The sequence below is a fragment of the Columba livia genome, chromosome 38, assembly GCF_036013475.1.
Source record: "Columba livia isolate bColLiv1 breed racing homer chromosome 38, bColLiv1.pat.W.v2, whole genome shotgun sequence".
NCBI classification, from domain to species: Eukaryota; Metazoa; Chordata; class Aves; order Columbiformes; family Columbidae; genus Columba; species Columba livia.
The window spans coordinates 15378-36336 of NC_088639.1; the positions used below are offsets into that span (position 1 = coordinate 15378).

Consider the following 20959-nt stretch of genomic DNA (forward strand, 5'->3'; position numbering starts at 1 on the left):
GTGTTTATAGGGTCCCTATGGGGGTATCTATAGGGTCTCTATGGGGCAGCTGTGGGATGTCTATGGGTATCTATAGGTTGTCTATAGGGTGTCTATAGGATCTCTACAGGGTGTCTATGGGGTCCCTATGCGGTATCTATAGGATGTCTATGGGGTGTCTATAGGGTCTCTACAGGGTGTCTATGGGGTCCCTATGCGGTATCTATAGGATGTCTATGGGGTATCTATGGGGTGTCTATAGGGTGTCTATAGGGTCTCTATGGGTTCCCTATAGGGTGTCTCTGGGGTGTCTATAGGGTGTCTATGGGGTTCTATAGGGTCCCTATAGGGTGTCTCTGGGGTCTCTATAGGGTGTCCATGGGGTGTCTGTGTAGGGTCTCTATGGGCTGTCTATAGGGTGCCTCTGGGGTCTCTATAGGGTGTCTATGCAGTGTCTATAGGGTCTCTATGGGGTCCCTATAGAGTGTCTCTGGGGTCTCTATAGGATGTCTATAGGGTGTCTCTGGGGTCCCTATAGGGTGTCTCTGGGGTCTCTATAGGGTGTCTATAGGTGTCTCTGGGGCGTCTATGGGGTCTCTATGGGCTGTCTATAGGGTCTATAGGGTCTCTATGGGCTGCCTATGGGGCAGCCGGTGGGGTTGGGGGAGGGGGTACCGGTGACGCGCGTGCCCGTGGCCGCGCGCGCGCCCGCGGTGGGGGGGGAGGGGGAGCTGGCTGGCTGGGGGGGCGCTGGGGGGGTGACGCGCGCGCCGCGGCGGGGCGGGAGCTGCGGGACTGCGGAAGCGGCGGGGCCGGGACCGGGGACACGGGACACACGGACGGACGGACGGACACACGGACACCGCCCGGCCAGGTGGGGGGGGGGGCACACACACATTGCGGGGGGGGACACACATTGCGGGGGGGGTGGGGCGGGGATGGGGATACAGGGAGGGGACCGGGGCGGGGGGGGGGGGGATGGGGGATGCGGGATGGGGGTACCGGGGGGGGGGATGGGGGGGAGGGGGGACTTGGGGGGGGATGGGGGGTCAGGATGGGAGGTATTTGGGGGGGGGGATGCAGGATGGGGGGGGGATACAGGATGGGGGGGGGATACAGGATGGGGGGGGATACAGGATGGGGGGGGATACAGGGAGGACCAGGGATGCAGGTTTGGGTACCAGGGGATGGGGATGCAGGATGGGGGATATTTGGGGGGGGGGGGTGTGCAGATTTGGGGTACCAGGCACGGTGATATTATGGGGGGGGATGCAGAATAGGGGGACCGGTGGGGGGGCAGGTTTGGGGTACCCGGGATGGGGGGGTCAGGATGGGGGGGGGATACAGGGAGGGACCAGGGATGCAGGTTTGGGTACCAGGGATGGGATGCAGGAGATTTGCGGGGGGGGGGGGATGCAGGTTTGGGGTACGAGGGATTTTAATGGGGGGGATGTAGAATAAGGGATCGGGGCGGGGGGAAGGTTTGGGGTACCCGGGATGGGGGGGTCAGGATGGGGGGGGGGGGGATACAGGGAGGGACCAGGGATGCAGATTTGGGTACCAGGGATGGGGATGCAGGAGATTTGGGGTGGGGGGAGGTGCAGGTTTGGGGGGTCAGGAATGGGGGATATCAAAGTGGGGGGATGAGGGGACCAGGGGTATCAGGATGGGGGGGGGCGCAGGTTTGGGGGACCCGGGATGGGGGGGTCAGGATGGGGATGCAGGTTTTGGGTACCAGGGATGGGGACATAGGATGGGGGATATTTTGGGGAGGGGCGAGGATGCAGTTTTGGGGTGTCAGGGGGTGCAGAATAGGGGTACCCAGGATGGGGGGGTCAGAAAGGGAGGATATTTAAGGGGGGTGTTACAGGATGGGGGTGATGGGGGGTCAGGATTGAGGGGGGGGATACAGGGATGGGGATGCAGGTTTGGGGGGGGCAGGATGGGGGGGCAGGTTTGGGGGGTACCTGGGGGTGCAGGTTTGGGGGGGGCAGGATGGGGGGGGCAGTTTCGGGGGTACCCGAGGGTGCAGATTTGGAGGGGTCCGGGTGGGGGGGAGGGGGAAGTTTTGGGGTTACCATGGGGGGGGTCACATCCCTCCCCCCATCACCGTGTGGGGTCTGGGGGGGGCACCGTGTGTTGGGGGGGGACACCCCTTATTGTGGGGGCCCCATCCTGCCCCCCCCCCCCAAATCACTGCAGGGTCTGGGGGCCCCATCCTGCCCCCCCCCTTCCCCCCCTCCCCAATCACCCCCCCATGGGCACAGGGCCCGGACGCCTGGGTTCCCCGTGGGGCACACGCGTGTGCAAGGGGGGGGGTGCATGGGGGGGGAAACTGGGGTGCACGTGTGGGTGTGTGCAAACTTGGGGTGCATGTGAGTGTGGGGGGGGTCGCTTGTGCAAAACGGGGGTGCAATGAGCGTGCAAGGGGGTGCACGCTGACCTGGGGTGCACGTGAGTGTGCCTGTGCAAACTTGGGGTGCACACGAGTGTGTGCAAGGGGGGGTGTGCAAGCCCTGGGGTGCACACGAGTGTGTGTGTGCAAAGCTGGGGTGCACAAGCGCGTGCAAGGCATGTCTGTGCAAAATTGGGGTGCGGGGGGGGGTGTGTGTGCAGACTCGGGTGCACGGGGGATGTCTGTGCAAATTGGGGGTGCGCGTGTGTGTGTGCAAGGGGGTGCGTGCAAGACGGGGGGGGGGGGTGCACGAGAGCGTGTGTGTGCAAAGCGGGGGTGCACACGAGTGTGTGTGCACACGAGTGTGCAGGTGCAGAACTGGGGGGGGGGGTGTGGCTGGGCTTGCACGTGCGCGTGCAAGGTGGGGGGAGGTGCACGAGGGTTTGCACGAGGGTTTGCACATGCGTGTGCAAGGCGGTGTGGGGGGGGGGTGTGCACGGGGGTTTGCACGCGTCTGCACGTGTGTGTGCAAGGCCGTGTTCACGGAGGGGGGCGGGGCTGGAGTAGCCGGACGCCTGGGTCCCCTCCCGGACGCCTGGGTCCCCTCCCGGACGCCTGGGTCCTCCGGAGCCCCCACCCCAAGTCCCTTCTCCTCCCCATGACCTTCAGGTGCCCGCGGGAGCCACAGGGGACCCAGGCGTCCGGGTGTGGCACCCACCCCCAACCCACCAAAAAGGGGACCCAGGCGTCCAGGTGCCCCCCCCCCCCTCCCCGCCCCATAGGCGGCATCAATCAATTAATGAATTAATTAACGCCGGGGGGGGGGGGCGTGGGGAGGACGGGCCGAGGATGCCTTGCGGGGGGATGGGGGCACACCGGACGCCTGGGTCCCCCCCGGGGCAGGGGGGCCTATGGGGGGAGGGAGAGCCCCCCCCGGACGCCTGGTCCCTTTTTTGGGGGGGGGGGGGGGCGGTACTCCACCCGGACGCCTGGGGTCCCCCGGGATGGGGGAGGGGGTGTCATGGGGGGGGTCGTTGCTGTCATATCCCCCTCCCCCCCCCCCTTGCAGGTGCAGCAGTTAATGTGATTGGCTAATTATGCGGTGCATGTTAATGAGCCCCATTACCACCGGGGGGTGGGGGGGGGTGTTATAAATAACCCGGGGCCTCATTTGCATAATGGCAGCACCCGGGTTGCCGCGGTGACCGGGGTTAATTAACGGGGGTTGATTAACGAGGGGGATGGGGGGGGGGGGGCCCGGACGCCTGGGTCCTATCTGAGGGTCCCCCGGACGCCTGGGTCCTCTTGGGGGTCTCCTGGACGCCTGGGTCCTATCTGAGGGTCCCTGGACACCTGGGTCCCCTCTGGGGTCCCCCAGACACCTGGGTCCTCTTGGGGGTCTCCCGGACGCCTGGGTCCTATGTGAGGGTCTCCCGGATGCCTGGGTCCTCTTGGGGGTCTCCCGGATGCCTGGGTCCTATCTGAGGGTCCCCCGGACGCCTGGGTCCTCTTGGGGGTCTCCCGGACGCCTGGGTCCCCTCTGGGGTCCCCCAGACACCTGGGTCCTCTTGTGGGGTCTCCCGGATGCCTGGGTCCTATGTGAGGGTCCCCCGGACTCCTGGGTCCCCTCTGGGGGTCTTCCGGATGTCTGGGTCCTATCTGAGGGTTCCCCAGACGCCTGGGTCCTATGTGAGGGTCCCCCGGATGGCCTGGGTCCCCTCTCATACTCTCTATTCCCCCCCCAGGTGCCACCGGAACCCCCCCATTGCGGCTGTGAGAGGACGGGGGTGGCCCGGGCCCCCCCAGGGCCCCCCCCAGGGCCCCCCCAGCGGCCATGACCCCCCCCGGCCACCAAGGGACAACGCGGGGCCCCAGGGCCACCCAGAGACTGAGCCCGACGGCGACCCGAGGCCCCATGGGCAACCGAGGCCTCATCACGGGCAACCGAGGCCCCATGGGCAACCGAGGCCTCATCACGGGCAACCGAGGCCCCATGGGCTACCAAGGCCTCATAGTGGGCAACCGAGGCCTCCTGGCCACCCAGGGCTACCAGGATCACCTAGAGACTAAGGCCCACCAAGAGTTCATGGGCAACCAAGGCCTCGTGGGCAACCAGGGCCTCACGGTCAACGAGGGCTACCAGGACCACCTAGAGACTAAAGCCAATGGAGACACTATGGGCAACCAAGGCTTCCAGGACACCTGGAGGCCAACAGGGGCTCCATGGCCAATGGGGGCTCCATGGCCAATGGGAGCTCCATGGGCAACCAAGGCCTCGTGGGCAACCAGGGCCTCATGGTCAACGAGGGCTACCAGGACCACCTAGAGACTAAAGCCAATGGAGGCTCCATGGCCAACCAAGGCTTCATGGGCAACCAAGGCTTCCAGAACCACCTGGAGGTCACTGGGGGCTCCATGACCCACCAGGGCTCCATGGGCAACCAAGGCTTCCAGGACCACCTAGAGACTAAGGCCAACGGGGGTTCCCTGGCCAGTGGGGGGCTCCATGACCCACCAGGGCTCTGTGGCCAACCGAGACTTCCAGGACCATCTAGAACCCAACATCAACCATGGCTCCGTGACCCGGTTGGACGGAGGGTCTCCAAGGCACCGTGGCCAACCAGGCTTCCAGGACTATCTAGAGACCGAGGCCAACCAAGACCCCACGGCCAACCAAGACCCCATGGCCGATCAAGGCCCCACAGCCCATCTAGAACCCCATGGCCAACCAAGACCCCATGGCCAACCGAGTCTCCAAGGACCATCTGGAGATCAAGGTCCACCAAAGCCCCATGGACATGAAGACCCATGAAAGCTCCAAGGACCATTCAGAGACCAAGGCCAATCAAGACCCCATGGACCATCTAGAACCCAAGGTCAACCAAGGCCCCATGGACATGAAGGTCCATGAAAGCTCAATGGCCAACCAAGACCCCATGGCCAACCAAGGCTCCAAGGACCATCTAGACCCCATGGCCAACCAAGACCCCATGGCCAACCAAGACCCCATGGCCAACCAAGGCCCCCAAGGACCATCTAGAACCCAAGGTCAACCAAGGCCCCAAGGGCCACCTAGAACCCAAGGTCCCCCACGGACTGGAGACCCCTCTGTCCTCAAAGGCCCTCAAGACCCCACCGCCCGCCTAGAACCCAAGTCCCCCCACATCCCCCCATCCAACCGGGCCACCCCATCCCGCCATTGTCCCCGCGTCCCCCAGGTGCCCACCTGGCTTGGCGCTCTTGACCTTGGGCTCCCTGCTCCTCCGGGGACGTCGGGGGCGGCGCTGGAGTTCGGGGGCGCCCCGGGCCAATGGGCACGATACGGGCGGTGGGCGGCGGGCGCCGGCGGGGGCGCCCAACTGAGCTTCAGCCTCAGACCAACGTGTCGCGGGCGCTGCTGCTCTACATGGACGACGGGCGGCAACTGCGACTTCCTGGAGCTGCTGGTGGCCGAGGGGGCGAAGTGCGGCTGCGCTTCGGCATCGCCTGCGCCGAGCCCGCCACGCTGCAGCCCCCCCCCGCCGTCAACGACGGCCGCTGGCACATGGTGCTGGTCACGCGGGCGCGCGCGCGAGGCCACGTGGCCGTGGACGGCGAGACGCGGGCGGGGCGCCGTGCGGTCGCGCCGCGCCGACATGGTGGTGGCCAGCGACCTGTTCGTGGGGGGGATCCCGCCGACGTCCGTCTGTCCGCCCTGACGCTCAGCACCGTCAAGTACGAGGCGCCGTTCCGCGGCTGGTTGGCCAACCTGAAGGTCGGCGAGGAGCCGGCGACGCCGCTCGGGGCGCAGGGCGTGCGCGGCGACGGGGACGGCGCGCTGCGGGCGCCACCCGCCCTGCGCCACGGCGGGCGCTGCACCGAGCGCCACGGGGAGCCGCGCTGCGACTGCGCCGGCACCGGCTACCGCGGGCCCTTCTGCGACCACGGTGAGAGGGGGACGCGTGGGGACGCGTGGGGGGCGCTGGGGGGACATGGGGCGCATCGCGGGCGTTGGGCGGCCTCGTGTTGATCGGCCTTGTGGTGTTGTGCCCTCGTGTTTCGACGTCTCTTGGTGGGTGCGTGGCCTTGGATGTCTTGGTCTTCATGGCTTGGTGTCCTCTTGGCCATGGTCATTGTCATGGTCTTGGTGTCCTCTTGGCCATGGTCTTGCTCTTGGCCTTGGTCATCATCATGGTCTTGGTGTCCTCTTGGCCATGGTCTTGCTCTTGGCCATGGTCTTGCTCTTGGCCACGGTCATTGTCAGGGTCTTGGTGTCCTCTTGTCATTGTCATGGTCTTGGTGTCCTCTTGGCCATGGTCTTGCTCTTGGCCATGGTCTTGCTCTGGCCACGGTCATTGTCAGGGTCTTGGTGTCCTCTTGGTCATTGTCATGGTCTTGGTGTCTCTTGGCCATGGTCTTGCTCGTGGCCTTGGTCATCACCATGGTCTTGGTGTCCTCTTGGCCATGGTTGTCTCCATGGTGTCACACATCCTCGTGTCTTCGTGTTCTTGTGTTTCTCATCTCTTCTTGTCTTCATGGCCTTGGACATCTTCATCTTCATGGTCTCAGGCGTCTTCGTCTTCATGGTCTTGGTGTTCTCTTGGCCTTGGTCATTGTCATGGTCTTGGTGTCCTCTTGGCCTTGGACGTCTCCATGGTGTCCCACGTCCTCGTGTCTTTGTGTTCTTGTGTTTTGCCATCTCTTGGTGTCTCCATGGTCTTGGTGTCCTCTTTACCATGGTCATTGTCCTGGTCTTGCTGTCTTCTTGGCCATGGTCATGCTCTTGGCCATGGACGTCTCCATGTGTCACTCGTCCTTGTGTCTTTGTGTTCCTGTGTTTCGCCATCTCTTGGTGTCTCCATGGTCTTGGATGTCTTCGTCTCCATGGTCCTGGTGTCCTCTGGCCATGGACAACTCCATGGTGTCACTTGTCCTCGTGTCCTTGCACCCTCATGTTTCAACGTCTCTTGGTGGTTGTGTGGCCTCGGATGTCTTGGTCTTCATGGTCTTGGTGTCCTCCTGGCCATGGACATGTCCATGGTGTATTCACACACACTCGTGTCCTTTGTGTTCTTGTGTTTCACCATCTCTTCTTGTCTTTATGGCCATGGCCTTGGATGTCTTCATCTTCATGTCTTGGTGTCCTCTTGGCCTTGGACATCTCCATGGTGTCACACGTCCTCGTGTCTTCGTGTTCTTGTGTTTCTCCATCTCTTGTTGTCTTCATGGTCTTGGACATCTTCATCTCCATGGTCTTGGTGTCCTCTTGGCCATGGTCATCGTCATGCGCTTGGGCATCCTCTTGGCCATGGACGTCTCCATGGTGTTGTATCATGTTTCTCCATGGTGTCACACGTCCTCGTGTCTACATGTTCTTGTGTTCTCCATCTCTTGTTGTCTTCATGGCCTTGGACGTCTTGGTCTTCATGGTCTTGGTGTCCTCTTGGCCATGATCATAGCTCTTGGCCATGGTCGTCTCCATGGTGTCACACGTCCTCGTGTCTTCGTGTTCATGTGTTTCTCCATCTCTTGTTGTCTTCATGGGCCTTGGACGTCTTGGTCTTCATGGTCTTGGTGTCCTCTTGGCCATGATCATGGTCTTGGCCATGGTCGTCTCCCATGGTGTCACACGTCCTCTGTGTCTTCGTGTTCATGTGTTTCTCCATCTTTGGTGTCTTCATGGCCTTGGTCATCCTCTTGGCCTTCATCAACCTTGTGCTCTTGTCATCATCATGCTCTTAGTCATCCTCTTGGCCTTGGACGTCTCCATGTTGGTGTGTCACGTTTCTCCATGGTGTCACACGTCCTCATGTCTCTGTGTCCACGTTCCTCCGTGTCCTCCCACGTCCTCGTGTCTGTCTGTGTCTCCATGTCCTTGTGTCCCCCTGTGTCCTCCCATGTCCCTCCACCTCCCCATGTCTCCCCATGTCCTCGTGTCCCTCACATCCCCATGTCCTCATGTCCCACTGTCCCCCATGTCCTTGTGTCCCCCCGTGTCCCCCATGTCCTTGTGTCCCAGTGTCCCCCCATGTCCCACCCCATGTGTCCTTCTGTCCCTCAGTGTCCCCATGTCCTCTGTGTCTCCATGTCCCCATGTCTCCCCGTGTCCTCGTGTCCATCAACGTCCCCATGTCCCCACGTCCCACTGTCCCCCCATGTCCTTGTGTCCCCCCGTGTCCCCCATGTCCCCATGTCCTATCCCATGTGTCCTCGTGTCCCTCAACGTCCCCATGTCCCCCCATCCCTCTGTGTCTCCATGTCCCCATGTCCCACCCCATGTGTCCTCATGTCCCTCAACGTCCCCAATGTCCTCGTGTCCCCCCATGCCCCCCATGTCCCTCCACCTCCCCATGTCCTCGTGTCCCTCGGTGTCCCCATGTCCTTGTGTCCCCATGTCCTTGTGTCCCCATGTCCATGTCTCCCCATGTCCCCCTGTGTCCTCGTGTCCCTTGGTGTCCCCATGTCCTTGTGTCCCCATGTCCTTGTGTCCCCATGTCCTTGTGTCCCCCCATGTCCCCCCATGTCCCCCCGTGTCCTCATGTCCCTCTGCGTCCCCATGTCCTTGTGTCCCCACATCCTCCCATGTGTCCTCGTGTCCCTCGGTGTCCCCATGTCCTTGTGTCCCCATGTCCCCATGTCTCCCCATGTCCCCCCGTGTCCTCGTGTCCCTCGGTGTCCCCACGTCCCTCCATGTCCCCCCACGTCCCCCCTCTTTGCACGTCCCCTCGTGCACGACTCGTGTGTGCGTGTGTGCGTGTCCCGCGCACGTCCCCGCCGGTGACAACCGCGGGCGTTGCCGTGGCGACCGCATCCCGGCATCCTCGCGGTGACGGTTGCCGTGGCGACGGTTGCCATGGCGCCCGGTTGCCATGGAGACGCCCGGGGCCGCCTGTCACCCCGGCGACCGTTTCCGCGGCGCCGCGGGGACGTTTTTGTCACCGCCGCGTCCTTGAGGGGACACGGGGACACTGGGGGGGGGGGGTGTTCCCCGACCCCCCCCCCGTCGTGCAAACCCCTTCGCACGTGTGGCGGGGACGTGCAAACCACCCCCCCCCCGTGTGACACAACCGTCGTGCAAGACCCCGCCCTGTGTGTCACCCCCATCCGAGGTCAGGCCAAGGTCACGGGGAGGGGTCACCGGGGTCGTGCGCGAGGGGGCACGAGGGTCCCGCTCACTAATGGTGCTTCCTTCCCCCCCCCCCGCTCGCCCCCCCCGGGACCCCCAGAGGAAGAACCTGCGGTGGAAGGTGAGCGGGGGCGTGCAAGGGGCGTGCAAGGGACGTGCAAGGGGGTTTGTGCAAGGGGGGGCTGTGCAAGGCTGGGGGGGTTGTGCAAGGAGTGGGGGGGGAAACGTGCAAATTGCAGCGTCACACATGGAGCTGAAGGGGGCGGGTTGTTGTGCACGGTTGAGCAGTTGTGCAAGGGAGCGTGCAAAGCTCGTGCAAAGCTCGACACGCGCTCGTGCGCAGCGCAGGGTTTGCACGCGTCGCAGGGCTGGTGCAAGGCTCGGTGCGTGTGCAAGACACAGCGCTTGTGCAAAGACAAGCGCTCGTGCAAGGCACGATGGTCGTGCTAAGCTTGGTTCTTGTGCAAGGCACGATGGTCGTGCTAAGCTTGGTTCTCGTGCAAGGCTCAGTTCTCATGCAAGGTTTGGGGTTGTGCAAGGCCCGGTGCTCGTGCAAAGCTCGGTGCTCGTGCAAAGCTTGGTCCTTGTGCAAGGCCAGTTGCTCGTGCAAGGCTCGTGCAAGGCTCGGTGCTCGTGCAAGGCTCGGTGCTCGTGCAAAGCTCGGTGCTCGTGCAAAGCTGGTTCTTGTGCAAGGCTCGGTGCTCGTGCAAGGCTCGGTGCTCGTGCAAGGCTCGGTGCTCGTGCAAGGCTCGGTGCTCGTGCAAAGCTTGGTTCTTGTGCAAGGCTCGGTGCTCGTGCAAAGCTGGTTCTTGTGCAAGGCTCAGTGCTCGTGCAAGGCTCGGTGCTCGTGCAAAGCTGGTTCTTGTGCAAGGCTCGGTGCTCGTGCAAGGCTCGGTGCTCGTGCAAAGCTTGGTGCTCGTGCAAAACTGGTTCTTGTGCAAGGCTCAGTGCTCGTGCAAAGCTTGGTGCTCGTGCAAAGCTCGGTGCTCGTGCAAAACTGGTTCTTGTGCAAGGCTCGGCGCTCATGCAAAGCTGGTTCTTGTGCAAGGCTCGGTGCTCGTGCAAGGCTCGGTGCTCGTGCAAGGCTCGGTGCTCGTGCAAAGCTGGTTCTTGTGCAAGGCTCGGTGCTCGTGCAAGGCTCGGTGCTCGTGCAAGGCTCGGTGCTCGTGCAAAGCTGGTTCTTGTGCAAGGCTCGGTGCTCGTGCAAGGCTCGGTGCTCATGCAAAACTGGTTCTTGTGCAAGGCTCAGTGCTCGTGCAAAGCTCGGTGCTCGTGCAAAGCTCGGTGCTTGTGCAAAACTGGTTCTTGTGCAAGGCTCAGTGCTCGTGCAAGGCTCGGTGCTCGTGCAAAGCTCGGTGCTCGTGCAAGGCCCCGCATCACGTGCCACTCCCGGCCACGCCCCCTCCAGCCCTCTCGGCAATGACGTCACCCCTCGGGCGCTGCCCAATGGGAGGTCGGGATGCAAATGATAGTGAGGCGGCTGAGCCAATGAGGTGCGGTGGGTGGGCAGGACTATGCAAATGAAGGAGGCGCCGGCGGCCAATGGGGAGGAGGGGTCGGGGTGCCTGGAGGAGGCGGGGCCAGGGGTGATGGACGGGGGTGAGAGGGGCGGGGCTTGTGCGTTGCACGAGGGGCGTGTAACACACGAGCGTGCAAGGGGTGGTGAGTGTGCAATGCACAAGGGGTGTGCAAGGAGCAGGGGCTGCACGAGGGGCGTGCAACACACAAGTGTGCAAGGGGCGGGGCTTGTGCAATGCACGAGGGGCGTGCAAAGGGCGGGATCCGCGCATCGCACGAGGGTCGTGCAAGGAGCACGAGCCGCTGGGGGGGTGGGGCGGGGAATGAGGGGGATGGGGAGGTCCCCGCGCGAGGGGTCGCCCCTCCCCCCTCCCCTCCCCCCCCCCGTGTCTCCATCCCCTCCCCCCCCCCCCCCCCATCGGCTTTTCCCCCCAAACCGAGGGCGGGAAAAACCCGCGGGAAGGTGGGGGGGGGAGGGGCGGGGCTGCTTCCCCCTCCCCCCCCCGCTTGTCCCCGCCCCCCCCCCACACGTGTCCCCCCCCCGCCCCTCCCCCCCCGGCATCCCCCGATGACGTCACAAGTTAAAGCGCTTTAAGTTGTGACGGGGCCCGCGGTGACGCCTCTTCTCTCCCCTCCCCCCCTTCTTCCCGTCCTTCCCACGTTTTGCCCATTTCGCGGTTTCTTTGGCTCTTTCTTCATCATTTTCAACCATTTCTGGGTTATTTTCCTTTTTTTCATCATTTTCCCCTTTTAAACCATTTTCCCCTATTTTGATTCTTTTTTCCCTTGTTCTTTTTTCCTTCGTTTTGCTTCTTTTCTTCCCTTTTTCTTCCCTTTTTCTTCCTTTTTCTTCCCTTTTTCTTCCCTTTTTCTTCCCTTTTTCTTCCCTTTTTCTTCCCTTTTTCTTCCCTTTTTCTTCCCTTTTTCTTCCCTTTTTCACCACCTTTACTTCCTCTTTACTTCCTCTTTACTTCCTCTTTACTTCCTCTTTACTTCCTCTTTACTTCCTCTTTACTTCCTCTTACTTCCTCTTCACTTCCTCTTCACTTCCTCTTTTCCTCCCTTTTTTCTCCTCTTTTTCGCCCCTTTTTCTTCTATTTTCTCCCCTTTTTGTCACTTTTTCGTCACTTTTCCTTTTTCTCTCGCTTTTTCTCACGTTTTTTTAAAAACCCCTTTCACCATTTCTCACTTTCCCTTTTCATTTTCCTCCTTATTTGGCCCTTTTTACCGTTCCACTTTTTTCCTTCATTTCCCTATTTTCGCGGGTTTTACCCCTTTTCCTTCTGCTTTTCTCTCTTTCGCCTTTCAACATCCACTTTCGCTTTTTTTAACCCTTTTTACTTTCACTTTCATTACTCCCCCCCCCTTTGTTTTTCCCCAAACCACTTTCGCTTTCCACGGTTCCGCTTTCTCCCCCCCCTCCCCCATCACTTTCGCTTTCGCTGGTTTCCGTTGCTTTGGCTCCACCCCCCCCCCAAGGTCCCGCCCACCTGCGAGTCACGAGCCAAGGTAATGACGCGCCCCTCCCCCCGCGAGCGCCGTCGGGCCCACCCATCCCCCTCCCATCATCATCATCATCATCATCATCCCCCCCCCCATCCCCCCCCATCCCCCATTCCCCCCATCATCATCATTTCATCATCATCATCCTCACCCCCCATCCCCCCACCCCCATCCCCCTCCATCCCCATCCCCCACCCTTCCCCCCCTCACCCACCCCCATCCCCCACCCCCCACATCGTGTCTGTGGCTCATGTGACACGGGGGGGGGGAGGGGCGGCCGCCTTGCACAGGGACGTGGCGGGGGGGGGGAGGGGCAGCTCCTTGCACGGACACGCGCGCCCCCCCCGCCCCTCCCCCCGCCCCCTGACGCCCCTCCCCCCGCTCCCCCCTCCCCTCCCCCCCCCAGGGCCCGCCGAGGTCACCGAGGGGTCACCCGGTCCCGGTGCCAGCGAGATCCAGCAGGCGGCGAAAGGTCAGTGACCCCCCGGACGCCTGGGTCCCCTGGGGCACCACCCCTGTGCAAGGTCCCTGTCCCAAGGTCCTGGTGCACGATCCTTGTGCAAGATCCTGGGGCACAACCCCTGTGCAAGGTCCCTGTCCCAAGATCCTTGTGCAGGGTCCCTGTCCCAAGATGCTGGTGCACAATCCTTGTGCAAGATCCTGGTGCATGATCCTTGTGCAAGGTCCCCGTGCAAGATCCTGGTGCATGATCCTTGTGCAAGGTCCCCGTGCAAGATCCTGGTGCATGATCCTTGTGCAAGGTCCCCGTGCAAGATCCTGGTGCATGATCCTTGTGCAAGGTCCTCATGCAAGATCCCAGTGCACGATCCTTGTGCAAGATCCTGGGGCACAATCCCTGTGCAAGGTCCCTGTCCCAAGATCCTGGTGCACAATCCTTGTGCAAGGCCCTGGTGCAAGGTCCCCGTGCAAGATCCTGGTGCACGATCCTTGTGCAGGGTCCCTGGTGCAAAGTGCCTGGTGCAAGGTCCTGGTTGCCATGTCCCCGTTGCAAAGCCCCTGGTGCAAAGTCCCCGTGCAAGACCCCATTGACAAGGACCCCGTGCAAGACCCCGGTGCAAAGTCTTGGTTGCAAGGTCCCCGTGCAAGGTCCCCGTGCAAAACCCCATTGCAACACCTTGGTTGCAAAGTCCCTGTTGCCGAGTCCCCGTGCAAGACCCTGGTGCAAGGTCCTGGTTGCAACGTCCCCACTGCAACATCCCCACCGCAAGGTCCCCATTGCAAGGTCCTGTCCCCCAGCCCCATTGCAAGGTCCCCATTGCACGGTCCTGTCCCCCAGCCCCATTGCACGGTCCTGTCCCCCAGCCCCATTGCAAGGTCCCCATTGCAAGGTCCTGTCCCCCAGCCCCATTGCAAGGTCCCCATTGCACGGTCCTGTCCCCCAGCCCCATTGCACGGTCCTGTCCCCCAGCCCCATTTCAAGGTCCCCATTGCAAGGTCCTGTCCCCCAGCCCCATTGCAAGGTCCCCATTGCAAGGTCCTGTCCCCCAGCCCCATTTCAAGGTCCCCATTGCAAGGTCCTGTCCCCCAGCCCCATTGCAAGGTCCCCATTGCAAGGTCCTGTCCCCCAGCCCCATTGCAAGGTCCCCATTGCAAGGTCCTGTCCCCCAGCCCCATTGCAAGGTCCCCATTGCAAGGTCCTGTCCCCCAGCCCCATTGCAAGGTCCCCATTGCACGGTCCTGTCCCCCAGCCCCATTGCAAGGTCCCCATTGCACGGTCCTGTCCCCCAGCCCCATTGCAAGGTCCCCATTGCTCGGTCCTGTCCCCCAGCGCCACCGCAAGGTCCCCATTGCTCGGTCCTGTCCCCCAGCCCCATTGCAAGGTCCCATCCCCCAGCCCCATTGCAAGGTCCCCATTGCTCGGTCCTGTCCCCCAGCCCCATTGCAAGGTCCCCATTGCACGGTCCTGTCCCCCAGCCCCATTGCAAGGTCCCCATTGCACGGTCCTGTCCCCCAGCCCCATTGCAAGGTCCCCATTGCAAGGTCCTGTCCCCCAGCCCCATTGCAAGGTCCCCATTGCAAGGTCCTGTCCCCCAGCCCTACCACCAGGTCCCCGTTACATCCCCGTCACGGGGGGCCCGTGTCCCCGCAGGCGGCGCCGAGTACGTGGCCACGTTCAAGGGCAACGAGTTCTTCTGCTACGACCTGTCGCACAACCCGATCCAGAGCAGCACGGACGAGCTGACGCTGTCGTTCCGCACGCTGCAGCGCAACGGGCTGCTCCTGCACACCGGCAAGTCGGCCGACTACGTCAACCTGTCGCTCAAGAGCGGCGCCGTGTGGCTCGTCATCAACCTGGGCTCCGGCGCCTTCGAGGCGCTGGTGGAGCCGGTCAACGGCAAGTTCAACGACAACGGCTGGCACGACATCCGCGTCACCCGCAACCTGCGCCAGGTAGGGCGGCCGCGGCGGGGGGCAGCGGGACGGAGCAACGGGGGGCAGAGTGGTCGTGCACCCAATGGGGGATGGGCGTCTTGGTCAAGCATCCAATGGGGGATGGGTGTCTTGGTCAGGCACCCAATGGGGGATGGGCGTCTTGGTCATGCATCCAGTGGGGTGATGGGTGTCTTGGTCAGGCACCCAATGGGGGATGGGCGTCTTGGTCAAGCACCCAATGGGGTGATGGACACCTTGGTCAAGCACCCAACTGGGAGCACCCAATGGGTGATGAGAGCATTGGGGGAGCACCTTGGTCAACCACCCAATGGGGTGATGGGCATCTTGGTCAACCACCCAATGGGGGATGGGCGTCTTGGTCAACTACCCAATGGGGGATGGGCGTCTTGGTCATGCACCCAATGGGGTGATGAGCGTCTTGGTCAAGCACCCAATGGGGTGATGGGCATCTTGGTCATGCACCCAATGGGGGATGGGCGTCTTGATCAAGCACCCAATGGGGGAATGGGCATATTGGTCATGCACCCAATGGGGTGATGGACACCTTGGTCAACCACCCAATGGGGTGATGGGCATATTGGTTATGCACTCAATGGGGGATGGGCGTCTTGGTCAAGCACCCAATGGGGTGATGGGCATCTTGGTCAACCACCCAATGGCGGATGGGCGTCTTGGTCAACCACCCAATGGGGGATGGGCGTCTTGGTCAACCACTCAATGGGGGGTGGGCGTCTTGATCAACCACTCAATGGGGGATGGGCGTCTTGGTCAAGCACCCAACTGGGAGCACCCAATGGGTGATGAGAGCATTGGGGGAGCACCTTGGTCAAGCACCCAATGGGGTGATGGGCATCTTGGTCAACCACCCAATGGGGGATGGGCGTCTTGGTCATGCGCCCAATGGGGGATGGGCGTCTTGGTCATGCACCCAATGTGGGATGGGCGTCTTGCTCAACCATTCAATGGGTGATGGGCATCTTGGTCATGCACCCAATGGGGTGATGAGCGTCTTGGTCAACCACTCAATGGGGGATGGGCGTCTTGGTCATGCACCAAATGGGGTGATGGGTGTCTTTGTCATGCACCCAATGGATGATGGGCATCTTGGTCATGCACCCAATGGGGGATGGGCATATTGGTCAACCACCCAACTGGGAGCTCCCAATGGGTGATGAGTGTCTTGGTCAACCACCCCATGGGGTGATGGGCGTCTTGGTCAGGCACCCAACTGCGAGCACTGGGAGTGCCCAATGGGTGATGGGCACCTTGGTCAGGCACCCAGCTGGAGGTGACGGGGGTTTTGGGTGCCTTGGTCAAGCACCCAATGGGGGATGGGCAGCTTGGTCATGTACCCAATGGGGGATGGGCGTCTTGGTCAACCACTCAATGGGTGATGGACATCTTGGTCAACCATCCAATGGGGTGATGAGCGTCTTGGTCAAGCACCCAATGGGGGGATGGGCGTCTTGGTCAAGGACCCAATGGGGGGATGGGTGTCTTGGTCATGCACTCAATGGGTGATGGGTGTCTTGGTCATGCACTCAATGGGGGATGGGCGTCTTGGTCAAGCACCCAATGGGTGATGGACATCTTGGTCAACCATCCAATGGGGGGATGGGCGTCTTGGTCAACCACCCAATGGGTGATGGGCGTCTTGGTCAAGCACTCAACTTGGAGCACCCAATGGGGTGATAGGAGTGTTGGGAGCACCCAATGGGGTGATAGGAGTGTTGAGAGCACCCAATGGGGTGATGGGAGCATTGGGTGCCTTGGTCAAGCACCCAACTGGGAGCACTGGGAGCACCCAATGGGGTGATGGACACCTTGGTCAAGCACCCAACTGGAGGTGATGGACATCATGGTCAAGCACCCAACTGGGAGCACTGGGGGCCCTGGGCTACCACCCAACTGGGAGCACTGGTTCTTTGGACCCTTCCCAAACTGGGAGCACCGGACACCGGGGTCCCTTCTCAAACTGGGAGCACTGGTTCCTCGTATCCTTTCCAACTGGGAGCACTGGTTCCTTGGGTCCTTCCCAACTGGGAGCACCAGATACTGGGGTCCCTCCTCCAACCAGCTCCCCCCCGGACGCCTGGGTCCCCCCGGACACTGGGGTCCCTCCTCCAACCGGCTGCCCCCCAGATGCCCTGGTTCTCCCGGATGCCTGGGCCTCCCCCGGACACCTGGGTCCCCCCAGATGTCTGGGTCCCCCCCAGATGCGTGGGTCCCCCCGGACACCTGGGTCCCCCCAGACATCGGGGTCCCTCTTCCAACCGGCTCCCCCCCGGATGCCTGGGTCCCTCCGGACGCCTGGGTCCCTCCTCCAACTGGCTCCCCCCCCAGACACCTGGGTCTCCCCAGATGCCTGGATCCCCCCGGACGCCTGGGTCCCCCTGCACACCGGGGTCCCTCCTCCGACTGGCTCCCTCCTGGACGCCTGGGTCCCCCCAGACGCCTGGGTCCCCCCAGATGCTTGGGTGCCCCCACACACTGAGGTCCCTCCTCCAATCGGCTCTCCCCCCGGACGCCTGGGTCCCCCCCGGACGCCTGGGTCCCCCCCGGATGCCTGGGTTCTCCTGGACGCCTGGGTCCTCCCCCCGGCCGCCTGGGTCCCCCCTCCCCCCCCCTTTTCGTGCGCCGCCCCCCCCTTTGTGTGCACTAACACGCTTCCCCCCCCGGGGCCCCCCCCACTAACCCGCCCCCAACTAATCCAGGGGGGGCCCCCCCTTCCAAAACAAACCAAACCAAAACCCCCCCAAAACGCCCCAAATCCTCCCCCCTCCAACCCCCCCAACCCCCCCAACCCCCCCCCCCCGGCGGCAAAGTGTCATTTCTGTGTGTTCTGTCCTCTTTTTCCGCTGCCCCCCCGGCGCCCCCAGCACGCAGGGATCGGACACGCTATGGTAAACAAACTGCATTACCTGGTAGTTATCACTTAATTGTTACCCCCCCCCCGAACGCGCCTTTCGGGGCCAAATCCGCCCGCTTTGGGCAAACCCAACCCCCGCCCCGCGGGGCCCCCCCGCCAACCCGCCCGTCCCCCCAATCCGCCTCTTTGGGGGCAGAGGGGGGGGTTTGTCCTTGGGGGGGGAGGGGGGGGGGGGCAACGCCACTTTTTTTTGGGTTCCGTGGGGTTTTGGGTGATTTTAGGGCGATTTTAGACCCCCCTGTACGCAGCCAGGCCTGCGGCCCCTGATGCACAAATCGGGTCATTTTAGCCCCAAATCAGGTGATTTCAGCCCAAAATCCCACCCTGGAAGGAGCTTTTCTGCCCTAGAAGCATCATAGGGGTCCGACCGCTCTATTTTGGGGTGAATTCTTGGGGTTTTGGGCGATTTTAGGGCAATTTTAGGCCCCCCTGTATGCGGCCAGGCCCAGGCTTCCCGATGCCAAAATCAGATTATTTTAGGCCAAAATCGGGTGATTTTAGCCCCAAATCAGGTGATTTCAGCCCCAAATCCCACCCTGGAAGGGCCTTTTTTGCCCTAGAAGGGTCATGGGCGCCCAAACCCTCTATTTTGGGGTGAATTCTTGGGGTTTTGGGCGATTTCAGAGCAATTTTAGAACGCCCTGTACGCAGCCAGGCCCAGGGTCCCTGATCCCAAAATGAGGCCATTTTAGCCCCAAATTGGGTGATTTTAGCCCCAAATTGGGTGATTTTAGCCCCAAATCAGGTGATTTTCCCCCAAAATCCCACCCTGGAAGGGGCTTTTCTACCCTAGAAGGGTCATGGGGGTCAAACCCCCCTATTTTGGGGTGAATTCTAGGGATTTCAGGCAATTCTAGACCCCCCTGTATGCGGCCAGGCCCGGGCTCCCTGATGCCAACATCAGGCGATTTTAGCCCCAAATCAGGCGATTTTAGCCCCAAATCCCATCCTGGAAGGGGCTTTTCTGCCCCAGAAGGGTCCTGGGGGTCCAAACCTTCTATTTTGGGGCGATTTCTTGGGATTTTGGGTGATTTTAGACCAGTTTTAGACCCCCCCCCATACGTGGCAAGGTCTGTGCTCCCCGATGCCCAAATCGGGCCATTTTAGCCCCAAATCAGGTGATTTTAGCCCCAAATCAGGCATTTTCTCCCCCAAATCCCGCCCTGGAAGGGTCTATTTTGCCCCAGAAGGGTCCTGGGGGTCCAACTCCTCTATTTTGGGGTGAATTCTTGGGATTTCAGGCAATTTTAGACCACACACCCCCCCCCCAGCACCACCCGATTTGAGGACGGAAACGGCGTTTTCAGGACAAGCTGCCGCCCCTCCCCCCTCCCCATCCCCCCCCCCCCATCCCCCACCCGCCAGGATCGGGCCCCGCCCCCCCCGCACGGCTTCGCACGTCACTAACACTGCGCCCCCCCCCGCCCATCCCCCCCCCGCCCCTCCCCCATCTCCCGCCCCTCCCCCCTCCCCCCACCCCCACCCCACCCTCGGGTGCTGCCGGGGGAGCAATGGGGGCGGGGGGGGGAGGGGCGGGGGGGGGTGCACGGGGGTGTCCTCGTGCAAGGTGCGTGTGCATTGGTGCAAGTGTGCACAAGTGTGTCCTGGTGCAATGTGTGTGTGTGCACGGGTGTGCAATGTGCACGGGGGTGTCCTCGTGCAAGGTGCGTGTGCATTGGTGCAAGGTGCATGTGCACAAGAGTATCCTTGTGCAATGCGTGTGTGTGCACAGGTGTGCGTTGGTGCAAGGAGCTGGTGTGCAACCTGCACGAGTGTTGGTACAAGGAGCTGGTGTGCAATGTGCACGAGTGTGTGTTGGTGCAAGGAGCTGGTGTGCAACGTGCACGAGCGTGTGTTGGTGCAAGGTGCTGGTTTGCAATGTGCACGAGTGTCGGTGCAAGGAGCTGGTGTGCAACCTGCACGAGTGTTGGTGCAAGGAGCTGGTGTGCAATGTGCACGAGTGTGTGTTGGTGCAAGGAGCTGGTGTGCAACGTGCACGAGTGTCGGTGCAAGGTGCTGGTGTGCAATGTGCACCAGTGTCTGTGCAAGGAGCTGGTGTGCAACGTGCACGAGCGTGTGTTGGTGCAAGGTGCTGGTGTGCAACGTGCACGAGTGTTGGTGCAAGGAGCTGGTGTGCAACGTGCACGAAGCTGGTGTGCAACGTGCACGAGTGTTGGTGCAAGGAGCTGGTGTGCAACGTATACGAGTGTTGGTGCAAGGTGCTGGTGTGCAACGTGCACGAGTGTTGGTGCAAGGAGCAGTTGTGCAACGTGCACGAGCGTGTGTTGGTGCAAGGTGCTGGTTTGCAACGTGCACGAGTGTTGGTGCGAGGAGCTGGTGTGCAACGTACACGAGTGTCGGTGCAATGTGCTGGTGTGCAATGTGCACGAGTGTCAGTGCAAGGTGCTGGTGTGCAATGTGCACGAGTGTCGGTGCAAGGAGCTGGTGTGCAACGTGCACGAGTGTCGGTGCAAGGAGCTGGTGTGCAACGTGCACGAGTGTTGGTGCAAGGAGCAGGTGTGCAACGTGCACGAGCGTGTGTTGGTGCAAGGAGCTGGTGTGCAACGTGCACGAGCGTGTGTTGGTGCAAGGAGCAGTTGTGCAACGTGCACGAGCGTGTGTTGGTGCAAGGTGCTGGTGTGCAACGTACACGAGTGTCGGTGCAAGGTGCTGGTGTGCAACGTGCACGAGTGTTGGTGCAAGGAGCAGTTGTGCAACGTGCACGAGTGTGTGTTGGTGCAAGGAGCAGTTGTGCAACGTGCACGAGCGTGTGTCGGTGCACGACTGTTTGCACGAGGACGCCCCGGCGCGCGCCCCCTCCCGCGTGCACGCCCGTGAGCTCACACGCGTGTGCGCAGCCGCCCCCGCTGCTCCCCGCCCCCCGCACGCGCGTGTGCACGGCCCCTCGCACGCCCCGCACGCTGCGCTCACTAACGGCCGCTGTCTGTCCGTCCGTCCGTCCCGGTTCTGGCTGAGGACCCCAAAGCTCGTTACTAACCCGCCCCGCCCCCGCCCCGTGTCACCCCCCGATGTCACCCCCGTGTCCCCTTTGTCACCCCCGTGTCCCCTTGGGGTCACCCCGGCCCCATTGTCACCCTGTCCCCGTTGTCACCCT

At 62.1% G+C, this 20959-nt stretch overlaps 1 protein-coding gene across 1 annotated transcript in view; it reads left to right on the forward strand.

The window, feature by feature from the left end:
• Positions 1 to 4116: 4116 nt before the first annotated feature.
• Positions 4117 to 20959, forward strand: part of LOC110356619 (neurexin-2-like) — a 64424-nt gene continuing 47581 nt past the window's right edge. The window contains 11 exon segments of the mRNA XM_065044394.1: positions 4117 to 5746; positions 5749 to 5789; positions 5791 to 5829; positions 5832 to 5987; positions 5989 to 6049; positions 6052 to 6300; positions 9580 to 9600; positions 12477 to 12506; positions 12907 to 12972; positions 14611 to 14912; positions 17795 to 17818. Coding sequence (XP_064900466.1) covers positions 5095 to 5746; positions 5749 to 5789; positions 5791 to 5829; positions 5832 to 5987; positions 5989 to 6049; positions 6052 to 6300; positions 9580 to 9600; positions 12477 to 12506; positions 12907 to 12972; positions 14611 to 14912; positions 17795 to 17818 — 1641 coding nt within the window. The 5' untranslated portion in view covers positions 4117 to 5094.